Source organism: Lactuca virosa, chromosome 3, assembly GCF_052849685.1.
Source record: "Lactuca virosa cultivar CGN04683 chromosome 3, Lactuca_virosa_CGN04683_v6, whole genome shotgun sequence".
NCBI classification, from domain to species: domain Eukaryota; kingdom Viridiplantae; phylum Streptophyta; class Magnoliopsida; order Asterales; family Asteraceae; genus Lactuca; species Lactuca virosa.
Genome location: NC_136428.1, coordinates 104,593,072 through 104,616,434, shown reverse-complemented (window position 1 = coordinate 104,616,434; position 23,363 = coordinate 104,593,072). Strand labels below are relative to the sequence as shown.

The 23,363-nt window shown below is 39.9% G+C and overlaps 1 protein-coding gene and 2 non-coding genes across 3 annotated transcripts; all 3 read right to left on the bottom strand.

The window, feature by feature from the left end:
- Window positions 1–247: 247 nt before the first annotated feature.
- Window positions 248–319, bottom strand: TRNAQ-UUG (transfer RNA glutamine (anticodon UUG)). The gene has a single exon. It is a non-coding gene; the product is annotated as a tRNA-Gln (tRNA).
- Window positions 320–390: 71 nt separating this feature from the next.
- Window positions 391–461, bottom strand: TRNAG-GCC (transfer RNA glycine (anticodon GCC)). Its single transcript has one exon. It is a non-coding gene; the product is annotated as a tRNA-Gly (tRNA).
- Window positions 462–1,772: 1,311 nt separating this feature from the next.
- Window positions 1,773–2,371, bottom strand: LOC145163900 (uncharacterized). Its single transcript, XM_079082646.1, has 2 exons — window positions 2,207–2,371; window positions 1,773–2,162 (listed from the first exon to the last, which is right to left on the bottom strand). The coding sequence occupies exons 1-2, from the start codon at window positions 2,369–2,371 to the stop codon at window positions 1,773–1,775; spliced, it is 555 nt and encodes a 184-aa protein (XP_078938772.1).
- Between the last annotated feature and the right edge of the window lie 20,992 nt (window positions 2,372–23,363).

Sequence of the window (23,363 nt, the reverse complement as noted above, 5' to 3'; positions counted from 1 at the left end):
ACTTATTAATTGAAGATGTTATTGTATGTATGATCAATAGATCATGTTGGATTTTAGATTTTTTAAACTGAGTTTGATAACAAAAAATGTGGATGATCAATTTATCATGGATAACTAATACAAACATACTAAAATCCAAAGTTTACCTCTTATAGAGTTGTTTATAATTTAGGATTTATAACTACCAGATACAAGTGCTGTTTAGTTTACTTGTAAGTACAATGTTGTTTGGTAGTTGAACAAAAAAAGGTCCTACCGGGAGTCGAACCCAGGTCGCTGGATTCAAAGTCCAGAGTGCTAACCACTACACCATAGAACCGTTGTTGTTTTCGTTGGTACTTTTACTCTTTTGTCACGCTGAAAATTGTAGTTCCGTAAGAAAAAAATAATTGCACCAGCCGGTAATCGAACCCGGGTCTGTACCGTGGCAGGGTACTATTCTACCACTAGACCACTGGTGCTCATGTATGAGGCAAACTGGTTTCTTTATATGTAATTATAAACCTTTTCAACTTGAAGAAAACTTTCTAATTACAAGATAAAGAGTTTTTCAACAAGAGGTATATTATATTTAAAGTTAAGATTAATTGAGAACGGTGACCATAAAACCTATAAGAAGAATTTTATATGATTTATCTAATGATTATGACTTATTTTAACATTGTATCCCATGTTTTTTTCTAGAACTGATGAATTGAATTGGAGAAGAAGAAACAAAAAGTTAAAAGGAAATAACTAGATAAAAGTTATTAAGCCAATCAACCTATCTATCAAAAATTCCAGAGTTTCTAAAAACGAACCAATTAAACGTAAATTAACAATGTTATCAAAAATCTCATCCTGTCGAGGCACCAACTCTCTAAATATCATGTTATTATGAAACCGCTAAATCCTCCACCATACTCCTTTTTGTGACTCATTCAAAAAACGTGTCCATCCAATTAACAATGTCATATATTGCCGTCCAAATCGATTGAACCATATCAAACCAACAAAAAATCTTTTTCCAAATACTCACCGTAAGCTCACAAAGAACAAAAACATGATCCGAAACTTCCATGGAAGAACAAATTGGACATAACAAAGAAGTCACTTCAACCCCTTTATGGCTTAAATTTCATCTCGTAGGAAGGCGATCCAACGACACACACCACACAAATATATTAACCTTCCTAAGGATATATGGTTTTCATCTAGTGGGAGTAGCCGCATTTGGAAGCAACATTTGATAAATAAAAAAAATCTAGTATTAGCTAGAAACGATAAAGTCAATCGAACCTTGTAAAACCCATCGACATTCATCTTTAACACCAGAAAGGACCACATCAAACAAAATCCTACTCAACTCATCAAATTGCACGTTCATCACCACTTCTTATGGGTCGACGCCAACGCCAGGCTCCCATTGCACCCCACCTTTGATGAACGAAACACTCTTTACGCATCTCCAAAGCAAATAATCTATCAAACCTCGACATGAAAGAAGTTTCTCCCACCCAAATATATGTCCAAAATCTTGTATCACACCCATTTCCAATAGATTTCCTAAGGATATTTAACGAAATAATACATTTTTCTTGCATCGTATCGATAGACCCTACTATACGGGCCTACAACCCACCACCACGACCAATCTGAGGACGAAAAACATCTTGGTTTTTTGTACCATGGATTGTATTTACCAACTTAACCCAAATGGAATTGGAATTCTGGTAATATCTCCACCGCCATTTTTGTAACAAGGCATAATTCAAAGCTTCCAAGCTGTGAAACTATAGACCACCCTTATCTTTAGATGCAATCACTATATTCCAAGAAATCCAAGGAGTTTTAGTAGTCCACTCCATGTTTCCCCAAGACAATTGTGAACGCAATGATTCCAACTTCTTTTTAATTTGAACAGACATGTGAAACAAAGAGAGAAAATATGTGTCAATGGAGCCTAACACTGAATCAATCAAAACAAAATGACCACCTATTGATAACATATTTGCCTTCCAACGAGACAACTTAACTCGGAACTTCTCCACAATGGGGTTCCAATGCTGAATACGAGCCATAGAAGACCCCAATGGAAGACCCATATATACAAAAGGAAAAACATCCGGTTTACATCCTCTCAAAGCAGCCAAAGAGCTTACATTTTCTTCATTCACCCCACTCTATATAATAAAGATTTTTGTAGATTAATCTTTAACCCATAAACAGCATGGAAACACTCCAAAAGCTGCACCACATTAACAACATTAGTCAACCAAAAAATAGTGTCATCAACATAGATAAAGTGAAAAATCATCATATTCCTAATTTTAGCTGCTTTGATAAAACCTATATCAATGGCATCCTCCACGACAACATGTAAAGCCTCCATCACTAAAATGAAGAGGAACGGGGACAACGGGTCACCCTGACGGAGACTCCATCACACCAATTTCACCCCAAAACCGAGAATCACCATCACTTGTTCTAAAAACTCCTTGCATCCCATGTTATTATAGGGCTCTTGTTGATTTCTTATTCAGAAAAAATAGATTACAAAATCAAGTTAGGATTTATTTTCTTATGAATAGATTATTTTAACCAGACTTGTCACCATTTCTTTAAATCATGAACACATTTTTCAAAAAAACAAATTTCAAAAACAAATTGGATTGATTTCAAATAATTGTCAAACAAATCCTTATACCCATAAAATAAATAATCCTAACGATTGAATCAAAACTATAAAAGACTAATAAAAGACCAATGAGTTAATCCATTGGTTTGGAATCATTCCAAGATTTATCTAATCTTCTTTTAATCTGGAATCAATTTGATTCAAACATAAAAGAGTTCAATCTTAAAAGAAATAATTAATCCTAATACTCCTTATAATAGGCTGAATGTATTCTCTTTGAGAGCATGTAGTTTATTGATATAAACGACTAAAAGTTATCCAAAACATATATTTATAATTGGGTGTGAGCTTTAGTATATGATGGTAACGGTGATATGGGACAACAAAAATTTAAGTGGGATTTTTCTTTGCTCTTTGCTCGATGGACGAGAAATAAATGTAATTTTTTTCTTGTCGATTTCCAACAAAATAATGTTCCCTCCAACATAAACCACATAAGCACTTATAAATATGTCATTCTCTTTTACCTTCCCATCGATGGTAAGTGTCTTTTATTATTGTCCATCATCAGTGGGTATTTCTATAAATCCAGTGAATTATATATCCGTCTAAGAAACATGTATTAATGGTACATGTTTGTTTCTCTACATTATTCTCCTTCTTGTACGATTGTGATGAAGTATCTTAAATAGACCCATCGCACTCATATGGTGGTGGACCCCCCCCCCCCCCCCACACACACACACATATATATATATATATATATATATATATATATATATATATATATATATATATATATATATGTCCCAATTATAGGGTCTATTTAGCAACACCTTTTTTTATTTATCAATACATACATCCAATTATGAGAGACGTGAGCAAATAGGTCGTAAAGGAGTTATGTAGGTTAACGAGAAAATCTTAATTTCCTAAGGTTCATAAAATTTGAAACCCCAAGTTAAGAAATTACATGTAGCATGGAATAGGCTATGCATCCTAAGGATAGAGTTATCCACCATATATATGATTCAACACAATCCCAACAAGATGATATCAATGTCAAATTCATGGAGCCTCGTAAGGTTTGTTTGAGAATCATGATGTATAAGCTACAAAAAGGTTGAAATAAAATCAACAAAACAACAGAGTGCTTAATAACAATTAGATTTAGACGTTAAGCAGTCAAATCGGCATGTAGACGATGCAATAAAAAAGATGAAGAAAAATATTTTTTTTATTTGAAAAACCTTTTCTATCCTTTTTTTTGGGTATAACGGATGGAATCGTCTATTAAAGAAAAATAACTAAAAAATATTTGTAAGAAAAGAAATGTCACATCACTTTTTTATACACGGCAGTGATGGGAAAAAGAATCAAATTCAACGACAAGCCCAACACGGAAAAGTTACGACTTCTATGCAAGAAGCCCATGATATGATTTATATAATATCTCATTTTTACAACCAAAAATTTTCATTTTTATTAAGATAAAACTACCCAATTTATTAATTCATTAATTAAGAAAATCAATTATTCCAAATTACATGTATTGAAAATCAGAGTATTCTAGAAACGCGGAATCTTCAATGTTGCTAATGAGTGTGTACAGTCTCGTCTTCGTCTTCCAGCAATAACCGATGATACTTGAAACCATAAACAACTGGGTAAGTATAAAGCTTAGTGAGTTTCACCCAAAATACTACCATATAAAAATATCACATATATAATCAAACACGTTGGGTCCAGTTAACCATCGGGTTGGAATACCCCAGGCCCAGTCAACCTCCGGGTCCAGTCATCACCCCAGGTTGGAATGTCAATATACAACAGGTCCAAATAACCATCGGGCTGGAATACCCAGGGTTTGTTGGCTTACCGCCTCAACCCTACTGCTCTTCCCGAGTCTCGGTGCCTACGACTTACAGTCGGCCCGCACCGGGTATCTTGGCCTACCAAGCATGACCGCATCAACCCAAACCAAACATAATATGTCGACATATAAACAATCGGGATCAAGTAGGCACATAATATAGTCAGACAGTAATCATACAGCTCACTACTACCTATTAATCCTCTCACAACATACAGTCCCGCTACAAGCTAACCCCCATAGAATGCGTAACCATAAGTAACCAGAGGTGAGATAGCCACCCGAACAGATGGTCCTACTCTAGAACCACAACCAAACAAGGAACATGCAAGAGAGCCTAGACCAAGAGTTCTCAAGATTTCCTACATGACCACCGACAGTCCCTAAGGGCACTCCATATATGATAACCAGCAAGCACAAATAACATACAGTTCTACAGGTTATTACCAGAAAACAACATACTCAACACCAGAAAACAGATCTAACAGATCACCACAGCATGACAGCATACTCAATACCAGAACACAGATCTAACAGATAACTACCGCATAGCAGCATACCAAATATCAACAATCCAAGGAATGCATGGTTGTATATACTCAGAGGTGAGATAGTCACACGGACAGGTGATCCTACTTTAGAACCACAACCAAACAAGGAACAGGTAAGAGAGCTTAGATCAAGAGTCCTCGGTCTATCCTACGTATTATATGCAGTCCCTAGGGCATCCTTCTACTAACAGATAACCAAAACCAGTAGGTCGGCATTGGTGCCTTCGACCCAAGGGTACAATGAGGCGAAACTCACCTCGATATGCACGCAGATAACAACTGTAGCAATGAAGGACTCTACTAGTTTCAAATCACTTCCAAACACCTACAGGAAGATGCTTGAGTCAATACACGATCACATGTCATAGTCACTTGCAACCATGACCACCTCACATGAAATGACGATTAGGATTTCACATAAAATGACGATTAGGGTTAAGTAAGAACACTTAACCCATCAAGGACTTAATCACTTAAGGGTATGACTGATTAAGGTTTGACTTAGTAATTTTTGGGTGAAATAATAACTCAATCAATAGTCCAAATACGTGCCCGATCATTGTCCAAAATAGAGCTTCTCGATTCTAGGGTTTTTTCACATAAAATGATAACTAGGGTTTGTGTTCCTCACTTAACCCTTTAAGGACTTAATCTATTAAGCTCAATATTGCATTAAGTTAATTGTAGGGGCATTATTAAATATTATTTTAAGTTTATTTAATAGTTTCAATGCGAGTACCGACCAACTCCAAAATTAGGGTTTCATGACATTAGGGTTTTCTAAACCCTAATTAGGGTTTCCAACCCAAATACTATCCAATTAGGTTCCAGGTTAGGCTTTTAGGTTAATTAGAGTTTAATAAGTTGGGCACCACCCACTAACACCTCGGGTGGTGGTGGTCAACAGTGGTTCACGGCGGCAGCCACCACCTCACAGTGGTGGTGGTTATGATTTTAGTCCAAAACAGTGAAAAAGCATTTCAAACATCCATCAAAACATACACACATATACACACAGTCACCCAAAGTGGCGGCTGGTGGTGGTAGAACGGCGGCATGTGGTGGCAACGACCACCTCACGATGGTGGTGGTGGTTTTTCTTCAGTTTCCATTTTATACACACAACCACCACTCACGGTGGTTGGTGGTGGCAGAAAGAGCAGTACGGGCGGCAGCCACCATGGTTGGCTGCCATGGTGGTCTTTAACTTGATTTTCCGGCCAACAACACGTCTGACACGGGCATCAACACTGAAACACACACATGCACACGTGAAACACATATGCAAACGCATCCACAACAACCCTCTTTGGGGGTGGTACGACGACCGGAGCAGCGGATGGGAGGGTCGTACGAGTAGTGGCAGTGGAAGCTAACTTATGTGGGACAGAAAGAAGGTGAGGGACAATCGTAGTAGCACCGGTGACTGCCATGTTGCGACTGCAGATGACGACAGAAAAGAAGAAGTGGCTGAGGAATGGTGGCAGCGGTCGTTCACAGTCGTTTCGGTCTCGAAAGTTTCCCTTACATCGCTAGTCGTCGTCGGTAGTAAGATAGATGTTGTGGAGGTTCATCGAAGGGGATGGCGGCACTGGAGATGGGAGAGATAAGGTGGCGGGGGCTGGAGCTTTTAGGGTTAGGGTTTGGTGTATGCGACGAGGGGAAAGGGAAGGGTGGTGACGGGTTTAAACCCCGTCTCCATTTTAAACTTCATTCCATTTGAACAAGATTAGCCCCTGACTCCACAAATCCTTTTCAAATTAAATCCAATAATTACCAAACAGCTCTTGCTATGCGAATTTCATTACAATTTGAGTCCTAATGTTACAATATAGACCACAAATTCTGGAAATTATAGCATTTGACTCCTTGATGCTACACTGATAAATTATCACCGATTTAGGGCTAAAATAAAATAAAATATAAAATACATCTCAACGCTTTAGGGCTTATTGTTTATTTATTTATCTATTTATTTATTTATTTTTATTTACTTATGTTGTTTTATTTTATTTTATTTTATTTTATTTTAAACGGAATGTTACAATTCTCCCCCACTTAAATTAGATTTCGTCCATGAAATCAACCCTCGCTTCTACCTCATGATGCACTCAACGACCAAGGTGTACGAAAATCCGCAGATTTAATCGGTTCCAGAGGCTCTCGGTCAAACACCGACACTCTAAACTTGCACCAGAAAGGGCATCACCACAATGAAAACTAACTGATCTCATATTGGACTGAACCACACTTTTACTCTGCTCTGAAAACCCAACTGAGCTATCTACGATCAACACTCGAGTTCACCCCCCGATCAGACGATAACAGACAAGTAAAGCCTCAATCTGAGCTCCTAACACCCTAGGGCCTAAGCACAAGCACACCCTAGGGATGTTAGCACAACTAAGACCAATAAGAACCGAAGGGAAAATCCAACAACAGACAGTGATCTTGTCGCAAAACCCGAAGATTTAACAGTTGTGTAGAAATCTGGAACCTATAGAAATCTTAAAGAGAACCAAATTTTGGCTAAGAGACTTCCTGCTGCGAGGTTCCACTCTCCCCCACTTGAAATATGCTAGAGACTGAGAACTTCATAGTCCTTCGATACTCTGACTAACTCGAACTTTATTACTTGATCCCAATCATTGATATCCTGATACATGGTAGGATCTAAATTCACACAATATTCACAGCTTCCAATACGCATACAATCAAGAACAAAGATAATTAATCCATACATAACAAGAGATCAATTGAAACAAAGCTAAATAAGATAATTTCGTCTAAATGATCATCCAAAATCACAACTGAACCTTGAAACACAAACATAAATGACAGATAAATACAAATACTACCACAATTGCTAAATAGAAGAACTACCAATCTCAAATCTCGGTCCTTGGGACCCCGGCGGTCCCCTGACGACCATCGGGTAACTGCCATGCTAAGGACGTAGGATCTAGCACCTCACTGAGAAAAGGACAATGAGCTCTAATGTGGCCTTCCTGACTGCAATGAAAACAAACGCACACACTTCGCCTGTAGTCTCTTCCAAAATGATCCTCCTCGCCGCACCAGTGATAGGCAATAGATTTGTGCCTCTCTCCAACTGATCCCGAACTCTGGCCGGCAGACTTGAACTGCTTCGCTGTAGGTTGGGACTGATCCAGATTCTGAAACTACTCCCTATCCTGGGTCTCAATCTCAATCTCTCACCTCCTCACGGAATCCTGAAGCTCAAAGAGAGAACTATAGTGTTGGATGGACACAAACTGTCGAATATCCGTCTTGAGCATGCTCAAATACCGAGTCATTCGAGCCTGCTCTGAAGCTGTGAACTCATAACTGAACAAGGCCCTTTTAGTGAACACTTTGGTGATCTCCATCACCGACTCGGTCGTCTGCCTCAGATCCAGGTACTCCTGGGCCAGTCTCTCCCTCTCTATCAAGGGGACATACCTTGCACGGAATATCTCCGAGAACTGTTCCTAAGTCATTGTCGCGCCTCTGCTTAGGACTTTACTAGTCACCAGTATCCACCAATCCCTTGCCCCGGACCTCAAAAGGTTCAGAGTGCACCTGACCTTCTGGTTATCTGGACAAGAACACGTGAAGAAACAACCCTTCACGTCAGAAAACCATCTCATCGCCATGATCGAGTCCGAGACCCCATCAAACTCTGGGGGCTTCGTACGATCGAAATCCCGATACTATAAATCTCTCTCTCCTCGTGCTCTAACGGCAGCAACAGCCTCAGTGGCTGCAGCAACAGCAACCTCAGAAAGTGTAGCATACCAGTTATCGAAGTACTTCATCATAGCGGCCTTGACAGATTCAACTAGCTCCGGTATCTTCCCCCAAACAAAATAGACAACCTCCTCATGAATGATCTCCCTGACATGGTCCTCAGTCAATGTTGGCCCATCCTGGCCATCTGCTCCTGATCCTGATCCGGTTCCGGCCTCAAATCGTCTCATAATCGCCATACTAAAAATAAATCAGAGAGATATTAGACAAAACACATATAACACCAGGGGAACCAATTCCCAACAAAACCCTAGGGTTGTGACTTCCCTGCTACGCGTACGGGTCCTGTGCTTCTAGTTGTACGAGCCCATACTACCTTCCACACCTACTCGTAATTGTCTCAGAAGATCATCACAACAACCCTAACAATACTCGCAAAATACACATACACTCTATCCTCTCATCCTAGAGGAAGGCTAACCTTTACACAATTGGTCAGCAAACCCCACACAACTCGTCCATGAAACTTCCACAAACCATGCAGCACTCGTATATGCTAATCATACGTAATGATGGACTCTATAGACACTCGAATACCTGCTTCTACCCTAAGCCATTCATCAAACAAGAACAGGAAATAAGGCTAAACCAAACATTCTCAGGCTAAAGAATCTTAGTTATGTACAACTATGTTCCATACACTAAGCAACTACAGTAATGATGTCAATTTCATACAAGAAGAACCCTAGGCTATCAGGCATCATATAATCAGGCAATTCTATCATGCAGTTCCTGAAGATCCCTAGCCTATCACTAGCATGCTTTTTTTAACAAATCATGTATTAGCAAGATCAAAACTCAGTAAATATAACAAGTATGGGTATTTTGGGAACCACTCTCCTATTCGGGCTCTGGCTGACTGTACACACCGCATCTTCCTGAAAAATCAAAGTTAAGTCAAGGTCCACGTTCCCGATCCTAAGCCAACAATCAAACAAGAACATGACAAGAGATCGAGCCCATGCCCTTAACCCAACTCTTTTATTATAATTTCTTTTTCAAAAACATTTTGCAAAAACTCTCAGATCCTAGTTTGAGACTGGATTCACACAAGTGTTCATCCAATTCACTCAAACCAGGGATCTGATACCAAATTGTAACATCCCATTTTCACAACCAAAATTTTTCATTTTTATTAAGATAAAAACTTCCCAATTTATTAATCCATTAATTAAGAAAACCATTTATTCCGAATTACATTTATTGAAAATAAGAGTATTGTAGAAACATGGAATCTTCAATGTTGCTAATGAGTGTGTACAGTCCCGCCTTCGCCTTCCAGCAATAACCGATGATGTCTGAAACCATAAACATCTGGGTAAGCATAAAGCTTAGTGAGTTTCCCCGAAAATACCACCATATAAACAGATCACATATATAATCATACACGTTAGGTCCAGTCAACCATCGGGTTGGAATACCCCAGGCCCAGTCAACCTCCGGGTCCAGTCATCCTCAGGATGGAATACCCCAGGTTGGAATGCCAATATACAACAGGTCCAAATAGCCATCGGGCTCGAATACCCAGGGTTTGTTGGCCTACTGCCTTAACCCTACCGCTCTTCCCGAGTCTCTGTGCCTACGGCTAACAATCGGCTCGCACTGGGTATCTTGGCCTACCGCACAAAGCAGGATCGCCTCAACGCAAACCAAACAAAATATGTCGACATATAAATAATCAGGATCAAGTAGGCACATAATACAGACAAACAATAATCATACAGCTCACTACTGCCTACTAATCCTCTCACAACATATAGTCCCGCTACCAGCTAACCCCCATAGAATGTGTAACCATAAGTAACTAGAGATGAGATATCCACCCAAACAGATGGTCCTACTCTAGAGCCACAACCAAACAAGGAACAGGCAAGAGAGCCTAGACCAAGAGTTCTCAGGCTTTCCTACATGACCACCGACAGTCCCTAAGGGCACTCCATAGATGATAACCAGCAAGCACAGATAACATACAGTTCTATAGGTTATTACCATAAAACAACATACTCAATACCAGGAAACAAATCTAACAGATCACTAAATCATGACAACATACTCAATACCAGAAAACATATCTAACAGATCACTACCACATAGCAGCATACTAAATATCAACAATCCAAGGAATGCATTGTTGTATATACTCAGAGGTGAGATAGTCACCCAGACAGGTGATCCTACTCTAGAACCACAACCAAACAAGGAACATGTAAGAGAGCTTAGATCAAGAGTCCCCAGTCTATCCTACGAACTATATACAGTCCCTAGGGCGTCCCTCTACTAACAAGTAACCAAAACTAGTGGGCCGGCATTGGTGCCTTCGACCCACGGGTACAGTGAGGCGAAACTCGCCTCGATATGCACGCAGATAACCACTGTAGCAATGAAGGACTCTACCAGCTTCAACTCACTTCCAAACACCTACAGGAAGATACTTGAGTCAATACCCGATCACAGTTCATAGTCACTTGCAACAGTGACCACTTCACATGAATGACGATTAGGGTTTCACATAAAATGATGATTAGGGTTAAGTAAAAACACTTAACCCATCAATGACTTAATCACTTAAGGGTAAAACTGATTAAGGTTTGACTTAGTAATTTTCGGGAGAAATAATAACTCAATCAATAGTCCAAATACGTGTCCGATCATTGTCCAAAATAGAGCTTCTCGATTCTAGGGTTTTTTCACATAACATGATAACTAGGGTTAGTGTTCCTCACTTAACCCTTTAAGGACTTAATCTATTAAGCCCAATATTGCATTAAGTTAATTGTAGGGGCATTATTAAATATTATTTTAAGTTTAATTAATAGTTTCAATGTGGGTCCCGACCAACTCCAAAATTAGGTTTTCATGACATTAGGGTTTTTTAAACCCTAATTAGGGTTTCCATACCAAATACTAGCCAATTAGGTTCCAGGTTAGGCTTTTAGGTTAATTAGAGTTTAATAAGCTGAGCACCACCCACCAACACCCCGGGCGGTGGTGGTCAACGGTGGTTCACGGTGGTGGTGGTTATGATTTTAGGCCAAAACAGTGAAAAAGCATTTCAAACATTCGTCCAAACACACACACACACATATACACACAACCATCCAAAGTGGCGGCTGGTGGTGGTAGGACGGCGGCATGTGGTGGCAACCACCACCTCACGGTGGTGGTGGTGGTGGTTTTTCTTCAGTTTTCCGTCAAGCATCACCCAAAACAACATTCAACTGAAATAAACACACACATAAACACCATTTCACACACACACACACATCCACCACTCACGGTGCCTAGTGGTGGCATAAAGAGTAGTACGGGCGGTAGCCACCATGGTTGGCTGCCATGGCGGTCTTTAACTCGATTTCCAGGCCAACAACACGCCTTCCACAGGCATCAACACGAAAACACAAACACGCACACGTGAAACACATACGCAAACGCATCCACAACACCCCTCTTCGGGGGTGGTACGACGACCGGAGCAGCGGATGGGAGGGTCGTACGATCGATGGCAGTGGAAGCTAGCTTCTGTGGCACAGAAAGAAGGTGAGGGGCAGATGAAGTAGCACTGGTGACTGCCGTGTTGCGGCTGCAGATGACGACAGAAAAGAAGAAGTGGCGGAGGAATGGTGGCAGGGGTTGTTCACAGTCGTTTCGGTCTCGAAAGATTCCCTTACAGCGCTAGTCGTCGCCGGCAGTAGGATAGTTGCAGTGGAGGTTCATCGAAGGGGATGGCGATGCTGGAGATGGGAGAGATAAGGTAGAGGCGGCTGGAGCTTTTAGGGTTACGGTTTGGTGTATGCGACGAGGGGAAAGGGAATGGTGGTGATGGGTTTAAACCCCGTCTCCATTTTAAACTTCATTCCATTTTAACAAGATTAGCCCCTGACTCCACAAATCTTTTTCAAATTAAATCCAATAATTACCAAACAACCCTTGCTACACGAATTTCATTACTATTTAAGTCCTAATGTTACAATATAGACCCCAAATTCTGGAAATTATAACATGTGACTCCTTGACGCTAACACTGATAAATTATCACCGATTTAGGGCTAAAATAAAATAAAATATAAAATACATGTCGAGGCTTCATGGCTTATTATTTATTTGTTTATTTTTATTTAATTATTTAATTTATTTATTTAATATTGTTTTAAACGGAATGTTACAATTTGCAAAATCCAACCATCTCTATTTTCCCATTAGGAGGGTATTTGGGATTACTTTTCAAATAATTTTTTGACTTTTGGTTTTTTTTTTAAAAGCTAAAAGTTTGAAAAGGTGTTTGGCAATTCTAAAAGTATTTTTAGAATGACTTTTTGGTAAGAAGAAAAATAAGTACTTTTAAAAATCACGAATTTGTGACTTTTGCTAACTTTTGGCTTTTTGGCCTTTGCTCACTCAAAAATTAATTTAAACGCATTTTAAAACTTCCTTTTGAAAAAAACTATAAGTCAAAAAGTCTTTTTGTTGAAAATGACTTTTTAAGCTAAAAAGCAATCCCAAACACCACCTAATTGTCCATATTCTCATAAAATAATGCTCAGTTCCCTTGATCTTGACCAACCCCTTCATAGTTCGTACCTCTTACCATCAATGGCCAACTCTATTATACTTGTTTAGCAGTTTCAAGTTTGATTTTTTTGGGTTAACTTTTAATAAAAGTTTCATATTTAGGTCATCCGTTATACCCACCACATATCACATATGTGGTGGGTGCCACATCAACACTACATTCCCCTACCACTAACATGGGATACCTACCACTAACACACCACTCCACATCATTATTTTTATTTTTTTTAATTCAAAAATACAATAAAATTGCATTTTTTTATAATTAAAAAGCATTTATTTTTTTAAACTAATTTTTCATTAATTATAAAAATAAAATTACAACTTCAAACTACATTACTTAGTTAATCTAGAAAAAAAACATTACAATAATTAAAAAAACAAACAAACATACATATAAAAAAACCTAATCGTCGTTCATGCTACGTTGGTACAAATGTTCCGCGACATATTCTCAAAGATTGAAACACGTTTCACTGTTATGAAATTCAACAACTCGCTCTAAAAACGCGTTCGTTCCGGGTACGAACTCCTCAATTGGAACGACAACGTCGTTCGGATCATACGTGCAAATCGCTCGACCTTCCTCTTCAATAATCATATTATGCATTATAATACATTCTAGGACCATTCGTTTAATTCTTTCTTTATCCCAGAGTCGTGTAGCATATTTCACTACATGTCATGTCTGCTTAAGGACTCCAAATGCCCTCTCGATATCCTTTCTCGCCGATTCCTGTTTTTTTGTAAACAACTTTGCCTTTTCACTTCGAGGAACCGATTATGCCTTCATCAATGTAGAATAATTCGGGTATATCCCATCACCAAGGTAATAACTGTATTTGTACGCGTGCCCGTTCACCGTGAACGTCATATCAGGTGCTTTGCCGGTCCAAATATCGTTGAAAAGTGGAGACTGACCAAGAACATTAAGGTCGTTGTTAGACCTCGCTACTCCAAAAAAGGCATGCCATATCCACAAATATTGAGATGCAACAACTTCTAGGATGATAGTTGGTTCACCTATATCTCCTCGAGTGAACTGACCACGTCATGCATTTGGACATTTTTCCCAAGCCACATGCGTACAATCTAGACTGCCAAGCATACCCGGAAATCCATTACTCTCTTCATGAGCCGAATATAATCTCTCAATATCACGTTGAGTAGGTTTGCGCAAATATTCTTCATGAAAAACCTCATAAACACATGCAGAAAACCAATCTACACATTCAACTGCGGTCCTCTCGGATACTTTCAAGTATTCAGCAGATGCATCTGATGAGTTGAAAAACTCTTAGATCGATTAGATCTTCAACAGGTTAAACAATAAGAGCAAATAAACACAATGAACACACAATAGAATCAAATAATGCTTAATGATTCAAATGTAGTCACGCCTCAGCAGAGCTCGATGAAGAACTTCCGCTGTAGAGGCGAGCTAGGGTTTGTAGTACAATACCAGAATAATAATCAAAACGCTACCAATAAAGGATGCATGCATGCACCTTAAATACTAAACCCTAATAAACAAAACACTGTTGGACAGGCCCAAACCGTCTAACAAAATTGGGCTAAGGACCGAGCCCAAGACGCAACCTTACTAGACCCAACAATCTCCCCCTTTGCGTCAAATGAGGCGAGAGACTACTTCGGTTGAGTAACTTTGACCTTCTTCACAACCTTGAACATCCGAGGGATGATTGCAAGAAGTGTCTGCCGAAACTGAATGTACCAACGAAGCATATCGGTGAACATCTTCTTGTCGTTTGCACTCTGATTACACCTGTGAATGATCTCCAAAATATGCTCCAAGCAAGCAGTTGAAAACAGGTGCTTGTCAATAAGAGCGAACTGTCACTTTTGACCTTCGCCCCTAATGAACATCACTGTATGAAATTTTGGATCGATTTTGCCCTTGACCATCGCGTTCACATTGCCAGTTCTTCCAATCGGTTTGATCGTTGGTCGCTTGTGAATGACAGATGCGATTTCTTGATCCATCTTTGCTACTTCGTGAATGTAACAAACAAGCATTCGCTTGACGTGATCAATAATCGGATGATACTCCTAAGGATTGGATAGCAGAATATTGTTGAGGAGTATCCAGTCGTGCAGGTTCAAGTTCGGTAGATCAGCCAGGGAAATGGTATGGACCGAGCTATCCGAGCCTCGGGTTACTTTGAATTTAACATTAACAAATTTCCCAGCTGAATAAGGCTTCAATACCTTGACCGTTGTAATCTTTTGTATGCTCCAGGTCAAGTATTGAGGCTGAGCAAACTCCAGATAAAACTCCAATAAATCCCGATCCACCTTCGGGTCTGGAGAGGGAATGACAGCTGTTGAGTTAAAGCAATGAAAGATAAATGCCTTTCGGGTGATTGACATGTCGAATTGAGCATCCTTCGAGTTCTCAAAACCGAACGACATAACGGGTTCGAGCCAGTGAGTGATCGGTTCATCTATGACTTCCCTCTGGAGCGATTCAATGGTCCATTCTGGAAACATGGACTTCTTTTTCTCTAAGAGCTCTTTTTCTTACAGCTCCTTCTCGATAAGTACCTTTTCTTTTAAAAGTCTTTCCTCAAGTTCTTTATCAGTGGACTTAGTTTTCTGATAAGGTTTAGAAGGATTCCCACCCATGATGTCTTCAAAATCATCATCATCATCTTCATCATCTTCTCCAATCATCTTCTTCTTCTTCTTATCCCTCTTACTGACCGAAGCTACATTCTCCTTCGGTTCAGTAGTTGATTTTGGTTCTGGAGGGGGTTGAAAATGAGCTTTGCCTTGTGTAACCTTTTCTCCCCCTTGTTTCGGAAGGACAGTTGTCTCCGGAACACCCTCAATCCGACTTAGGATATCCAAAGCAGGTCTGAGCTTTTCGGCTAAATGGCGTCGAATGGAGATAGTCAGGATGGAGTCGTGGGCGTCAAGAAGATGCAACATAATGGAATGTACATCACCCACGGAGCTTCGAATAACCTCTCTTTCAGACTTTAAATCATCAAGCTCTTTTGTCGCGGTTCGGAGCTTTAAATTTTGAATCTTGAGCTGGGAAGTTCGCTTGTCCAGCTCATCCATAATTCGGTTCTCAACTGCAAGCTCGGCCTCCAGCTGAGTTAAACGTTCATCAACTCTAGTATGAAGCTCTTCGTTAGCAGCTTCAATAGCTCGTCGAGCAACTTCGAGATTATTCTTCTCAGCTTCCAGTGAACGCGTGAGATTGTCAACAGAAGCATTCACTGTCTGGGCGTTTTTCTGAGCAGTAGCTTGCAAAGAATCCAGGAAGAGTTGAGATTCTGAAATTAGTTTTTCGACTTTTGTGGTCGCTTCCTTACCGTCTTTTGTTGAGGCTTCAACAGCAAGCGAAGCCTTCTGACATTGAGAGGTAGAAGCATCAATAGCCTTTGCAGCATCGGAGATAGAGGTATCATGTTCTTGTACCACTGAAGAGAACAAAGCTTTGAGAGTTGCTTCTGAGTAAGCACCAGCAGAGGAGGAAGAAAGTAACTGATCTATCTTATCAGTCACAACCTTTAGATGGCGCTTGGTAAGAGGAGCATCTTCATCATCATTGCTTTGGACACGATAAGGACTGAAGTAAGTAGAATCAAACTCCAAGTCCTCACCGCCAAGAACGGTATTGGTTTCTGTCGAGGGAGTATGTGAGGGAGGTTTGGTTGTAACAGGGGTTTCGGGTGCTGAAGAACGAGCCCCCGTATCAGATACGTTGGTCCGAACTCCAGTAGTGGTGGTGGTAGTAGCTTCAGTGAAGATAGGTGTGGAAATGGGAATGGTAGAGGAAGGTTGTGATGTGACGACAGGGAAAATGGGAGGTAAGGAGATAGGAATGGAAACAGGTGGAGGAGAAGGTGCTTTGGAGCGAACAGGTACCTCTGGTGTAGGCGAACGAGGTGGTGTATCACCACGAACCGAACCTTCATCTTCTGAGCTGTCACTCTCAGATTCACTGGGAAGGGTTGATTGATGACTAGGAGGCACGTACTCTGAGTCAGAGTCACTTGATGATTGAAGAATGAGCCTTCGAGCAGGTTTCTTGACTTTCTTCTGCTTGGGTTGAGAAGGTGCTGCCTTCTCAGACTTTCGCTTCTTAGGGGTCTGAACCTTGGAGACTTGACCTCATTTATCCTACTTTTTCACTTCTTGCTTCTTGCCCCTCTTAGCAGGTTTGTCTGCTTCCTCAATAGATTTTACCATTTCAGGAGTGAGTTCCCTTGGACCAGAAGATGGAAGCTTCTTGTACTCCTGAATAAGCTTGCTTGAAGGAGACACATAAGCATACATTGTCTCAGGAATAGAGCCAACAAAGAGAAACTTCAATGGATGAGTGACAATGATGTTGGTGGTATGAAACGTAGCAATAGAGGAAAGCAGTGAGTCCGCCATGATAGGAACATGATAACGCTCCATAACCCATTGAGTGATAATTGTCCAGAACCTGGCACAAGAAATTTCTGTGTGGCGAGAAGAAGACGACAAACTTTGGACAAGTTGAAGCCACAAGACCAGTCCATAATCAAGATTGAGACCATGGTACAACCCATAAAGCAGAGTCATGAAAGACTTGCTAGCACCATCCGATCCTGCACTTCGTTCAGAAAGCCCTTTAAAGAGAAGAGTAAAGAGGCCATTCCATTGAGGAGGAAGACATGACTTTTTAAACTTGGTCACAGTAGTTAGGGTTTCAGTGTACCCCATGTTGTAGAACATCGAGAAAAGCTGACCTGTTGCGATGGAATCAGGATTCACCATGGATTCGTCATAAGTGAGCCCTAGCAGTGAGCAAAATCGACTCTTGGAGATTGAAGCTTTCTGGTTGAGAATGCCGAAGTAAATCTTGTCTGCACCTTTGTCGTACGTGGCAGTGGAATAGATTTGAGAAAGACAGGCCATCGGAACGACTTCCACAGTTGATAGGGCTTTGACGAGTGGGGAATATTTTAGGCATTCCACCACTTGATACATGTACGTATCGTAGAGAAACGGTGTAAGATCGATCAGCAAGTTCTGATTGGGCTTGATTGCAAGAAGAGTGGAGCGTGCGGTGGTTTCTTGAACAGAGGAAGATTCTGCCATTGTTGAAGCTTGTCGAAGAAGAAGATGAACAGTGAAAATTAGATCGCTTGTAGTTGCTTGAGAGATTTGAAGTGTGGTAAAGAAGAATCCCACAGAAATCAAACCCTTATATACGATGTTGTAGAGAGAGAAAAATCGCAAGCAATGATTCCTCGAATATTGGAAACGACGCCTAAAAAGGCGTGATTTGATAACTGGCAACCTCGATAAAGCAGTGATGACGCATGATTAGGAACGTTTCAAATTCTCGCGCCTTCCAAGCTTATCCACTTTTCAAATAAATAATCGTTTAAACTCCCTGCGGAGTCACCGCTTGAACTGTCAATCAAATCCTCAATACCATAATAACCAAAGGCGTTACAGTGACGCATCTCTTTGTTTTAAAATAACTGCAATACATCGTTAAGAACCAAAGCTATATTGTGATAAATAGCTTAAGAATAACCAAACAATACTTTTGGAAAATACAATATTTTTGTGCAAGATAGTGTCAAAGATAAAGAAATAAATCAAACTATTTGTGGGAATTAGTGATGTCATTTAAGACACAAAGCAGTGGATCCCGGGCACGAATCTCTTCCTTCAAAGTCAAGAGAGACTTCAAAGTGCTTGTGTGGATTCCCGTTGAATTACGATCAAGTACTTTTTGAGAAACATTTAAAGGCATCTTTTATATATAAGGCTATTAAGGGGTAGCTTCCGCTTCCATTCTTGATTTTGATACTTGATATAAGACCGAAACAGAACGAAGTACTTGTGAGACCGATGAGGCCTGTTAAACAAGTAGGTTTGGAACATATTCAGTGACTTGTTGATAAATGTTAATCAGAAATCTCAAAAAAAAAATCTCGATCCTTTGGGAAGAAAAGTCTTGGTGAAAAACATTTTCATAAGGATCTCTCAGAAAGAAAAGGAGATTTCGTTAATTCAAAGGGTGAAATCTAGAACATTTAATTGTTCACCGTCAATGCATTAAAGGTTTTGAATTTTGGGTTTCACTTGGCACGTAGTGGCACGAAACCAAGATCATCAACACAGAAGTTGTGTAAGCGTAAACCTCAGTGGTAAAGCTGAGAGTCTCAAGGGTTACAGTTATGAGATGAAGTATGATGGAGAATAGATAGGAGGTGGATAAAGAAGCGAATGTACCTCTGCTACAAAAGATGGACTAAGCAGAAAAACTCTTAACTCAATTTGAGTAGAGTAAGGTAGCTCATGATTAGAGTGAATGTAACAGCCTGATTGGGAAGACAATATTTGTATATATCAAGTCATTAAGGCTTCTCTCAAAATCTTTTGAGGCTTGGGACAACATACAGCAGCATGCTTCTAGGGACACTTAGCTAGTACATAGAAAAAGATTTATACCTGCCCCAGCTCCATTATTGAGAATAATCCATATACACAAATTATATTTGAGTAAATAGAAAAGAAAATAAAAATATTTTTGGATTTTATAAGATTTTCTGAAAAAGAATTAAAACAGAAAGAAAAATATTTTTGATTTTTATAGGATTTTCTGAAAAAGAAATAAAACAGAGAGAAAAATATTTTTGAAATTTAGAAGATTTTCTGAAAAAGAATTAAAACAGAAAGAAAAATAATTTTGAATTTTATGAAAACCAAAGGAAAAACATAAAATAAATTGCGAGAAAAGAGTATACATACTATACAACCGAAACCATCAGTTAGAGATAAGAGGCGAACAGAGCCCGGTGAAACCGAACCCGAAATAGACCGAGCGTTCGGTACATTTCGGTTCCCAGAAGAACCGAACCCGAAATGGACTGAGCGTTCGCTCTATTTCGCTTCCAACTTTTATTGAGACATAAGTGATTTCGGTACAGATTCAGCTTCCATCATTCCTAAGCCTTGAAGGATTTTATTAAAACTTGCTTCAGGCAAGGCCTTAGTGAAGATGTCAGGCAACTGATCAGTGGTTCTTACGAAATGAATTTCTACGTTACCATCTTCCACATGATCTTTGATAAAGTGATACCTCAGTGCTATGTGTTTCGTCTTTGAGTGTTGCACTGGATTATAACAAATCCTAATTGCACTCTCTGAGTCACAATATAGTGGGATTTTCTTCATGTTCAGGCCGTAGTCTCGAAGTTGACTTTGTATCCAAATGACCTGAGATGTGCATGATGTTGCGGCTATATATTCTGCTTCGGCAGTGGAGAGAGATACACACGTTTGTTTCTTGGATTGCCAGCTAACAAGTTTTCCATCCAGAAATTGGCATCCTCCAGTGGTTCTCTTTCGGTCCAGTCCACATCCCCCAAGATCAGCATCTGAGAATGCTTGGACAAAGAACCCTGATTTGGCTGGGTACCACAAACCGAGTGAAGTGGTTCGCTTCAGATATCGAAAGATGTTCTTCACAGCTAGCAGGTGTGAGGTTCGCGTGGATTTGCTTGAAACCTGGCACAATAACACACATATAACATTATGTCTGGTCGACTTGTTGTTAGATACATGAGAGACCCTATCATCTGACGATAAAGAGTCATGTCAGCAGCCGATTTGTCCAGAGAAGGAGTTAGCTTTGTGCCAAACGCCATAGGAACCTTTACTTTCGAATCACCCATCATTCCAAACTTGGTGAGCAAGGTCTTCATGTAAGCCTCTTGATTAATAAAAATGCCTTCGGGTCCCTGTCTTATATTCAAGCCAAGGAAAAAGTTAATAGGACCCATTGAGCTCATTTCAAATTTAGTCTCCATCAACTTCCTAAATTCAGTTGTTAAGCTAGGATTTGTGGAACCGAAGATGATGTCATCAACGTAAATCTGAACGATCATAAGGTGGTCACCCTCTTTCTTACGAAAGAAGGTTGGGTCAACCGAACCTTGTTTAAACTTAGAAATTTTCAGAAATCTAGTTAGAGTTTCATACCATGCCCTCGGTGCTTGCTTGAGACCATAAACTGCTTTGTCCAGAATGTAGCAGTGATCTGGATACTTCTCGTTTATGAAACCCGGTGGCTGCTCAACATACACCGTCTCTTCCAGTTATCCATTTAGGAAGGCACACTTCACATCTATTTGGAATACTTCAAAATTCTTGTGTGCAGCGTAGGCAAGAAAAATACGAACTGATTCCAGTCTTGCTACTGGAGCGAAGGTCTCTTCGTAGTCTATGCCTTCTTCTTGACAGTAACCTTTCACAACCAGTCTTGCCTTGTTGCGTATCACATTCCCTTCCTTATTCATCTTGTTCCGGAAAACCCACTTTAATCCAACCACAAAAGCATCCTTTGGAGTTGGAATCAATCTCCCCACTTTATTTCTCTCGAACTCATTGAGTTCGTCCTGAATTGCCTGTACCCAATCGGAATGATCGAGTGCAGTCTTGACCGTCTTGGGTTCGACTTTGGAGACAAACGAATTAAACATGCAAAATTCAACTTTAGAGAAAAGTGCAGTTTGTTTCGCTTTCAGTTGTGATCGTGTAAGAACTTTTTCAGTCGAATCACCAATAATTTGTGCTTGTGGATGATCTTTGGTCCATTTGGTGAGTGGTGGGTAATTAGGATCATATGAGGGATCCAGTTCAGCATTTACTTCTTCTTCAAATTCAGACTGAGTATCATCATTATTTGAATTCGCATTCTCCCCCTCGAATGATGATACTTCTTCAGTTTCAGGCTCAAAATTCTCCCCCTGGACTTGTCTTTCGGTTGGAATGAATGATGATGATCTCTCCCCCTGGAATTATGAATCTTGGTTATTTTGAGAAGACGAACCCTCCCCCTGAGTATGAGAACAATCTTTTGGAGGTTCTCTTGTTTTTGGCTGTTCGGGTGGTACTGGTTGTTCTTCTGCCATTTTCTTCGTAGCATCATCGATTATCTTTTTCAAGTTATCTACCTTATTGTCTACAGCTTCAGATTCATAATGAATAGCCTTTTCTGGTTCATCAAACAGCAGCAGGTACTGGTCAAAAAGGTTTGAAATGGGTACCGTCACTTTACCAGAGATTGGAAAATTTTCCTCCACAGAACCTTCGGTTGTCTTCAGTTTCTTGACGTAGTTATCATCGAAGGTAACATAATAAGTCTCCTCTATTTTCTTTAAACGCTTGTTGAGGACCCTATATGCTTTGGAGGTTAAGGAATAACCCAGAAAGATTCCTTCGTCTGCTTTCACATCAAACTTGTTTCTATGCTCCTTGGAATTGAAGATGAAGCATCTTGAACCGAACACGTGAAAGAACTTTACATTAGGCTTTCGGTTGTTCAAGATCTCGTAGGGAGTGATAGAGAAACGTTTGTTGAGATAAGATTTGTTCTGTGTAAAGCATGCAACAGCAATGACATCAGCCCAGAAATACAGAGGTAGAGAAGCGAAGCTCAGCATGGTTCGGGCTGCTTTACATAAAGATCGGTTTCGCCTTTCAACAATACCATTCTATTGTGGAGTATACGGAGCCGAGAAGTTGTGAGTTGTTCCTTTCTTTGCAAGAAAATCTTCAAAGTCTTTGTTCTTGAACTCCAACCCGTTGTCACTTCTTATGTTACGAACTACCTTTCGCAGTTGAACTTCGATCTGCTTTATAAAAAGTTTAAGTTTAGGAGTGGCCTCTGATTTCTGCTTCAAAAAGAACACCCAAGTAAACCGAGAGAAGTCATCCACTATGACAAGTATATACTTGTTACCGCCAATACTTTCAATTAAAGAAGGACCACATAAATCAATGTGAAGTAATTCAAGTGGTTCAATAATTTTTGTGTTGACTCGAGAAGGATGACTCTGTCGACTTTGCTTTCCCATTTCACATGCAGCACACAAGTGTTCTTTATCGAACTTCAGAACAGGAAGACCTCGAACATGAT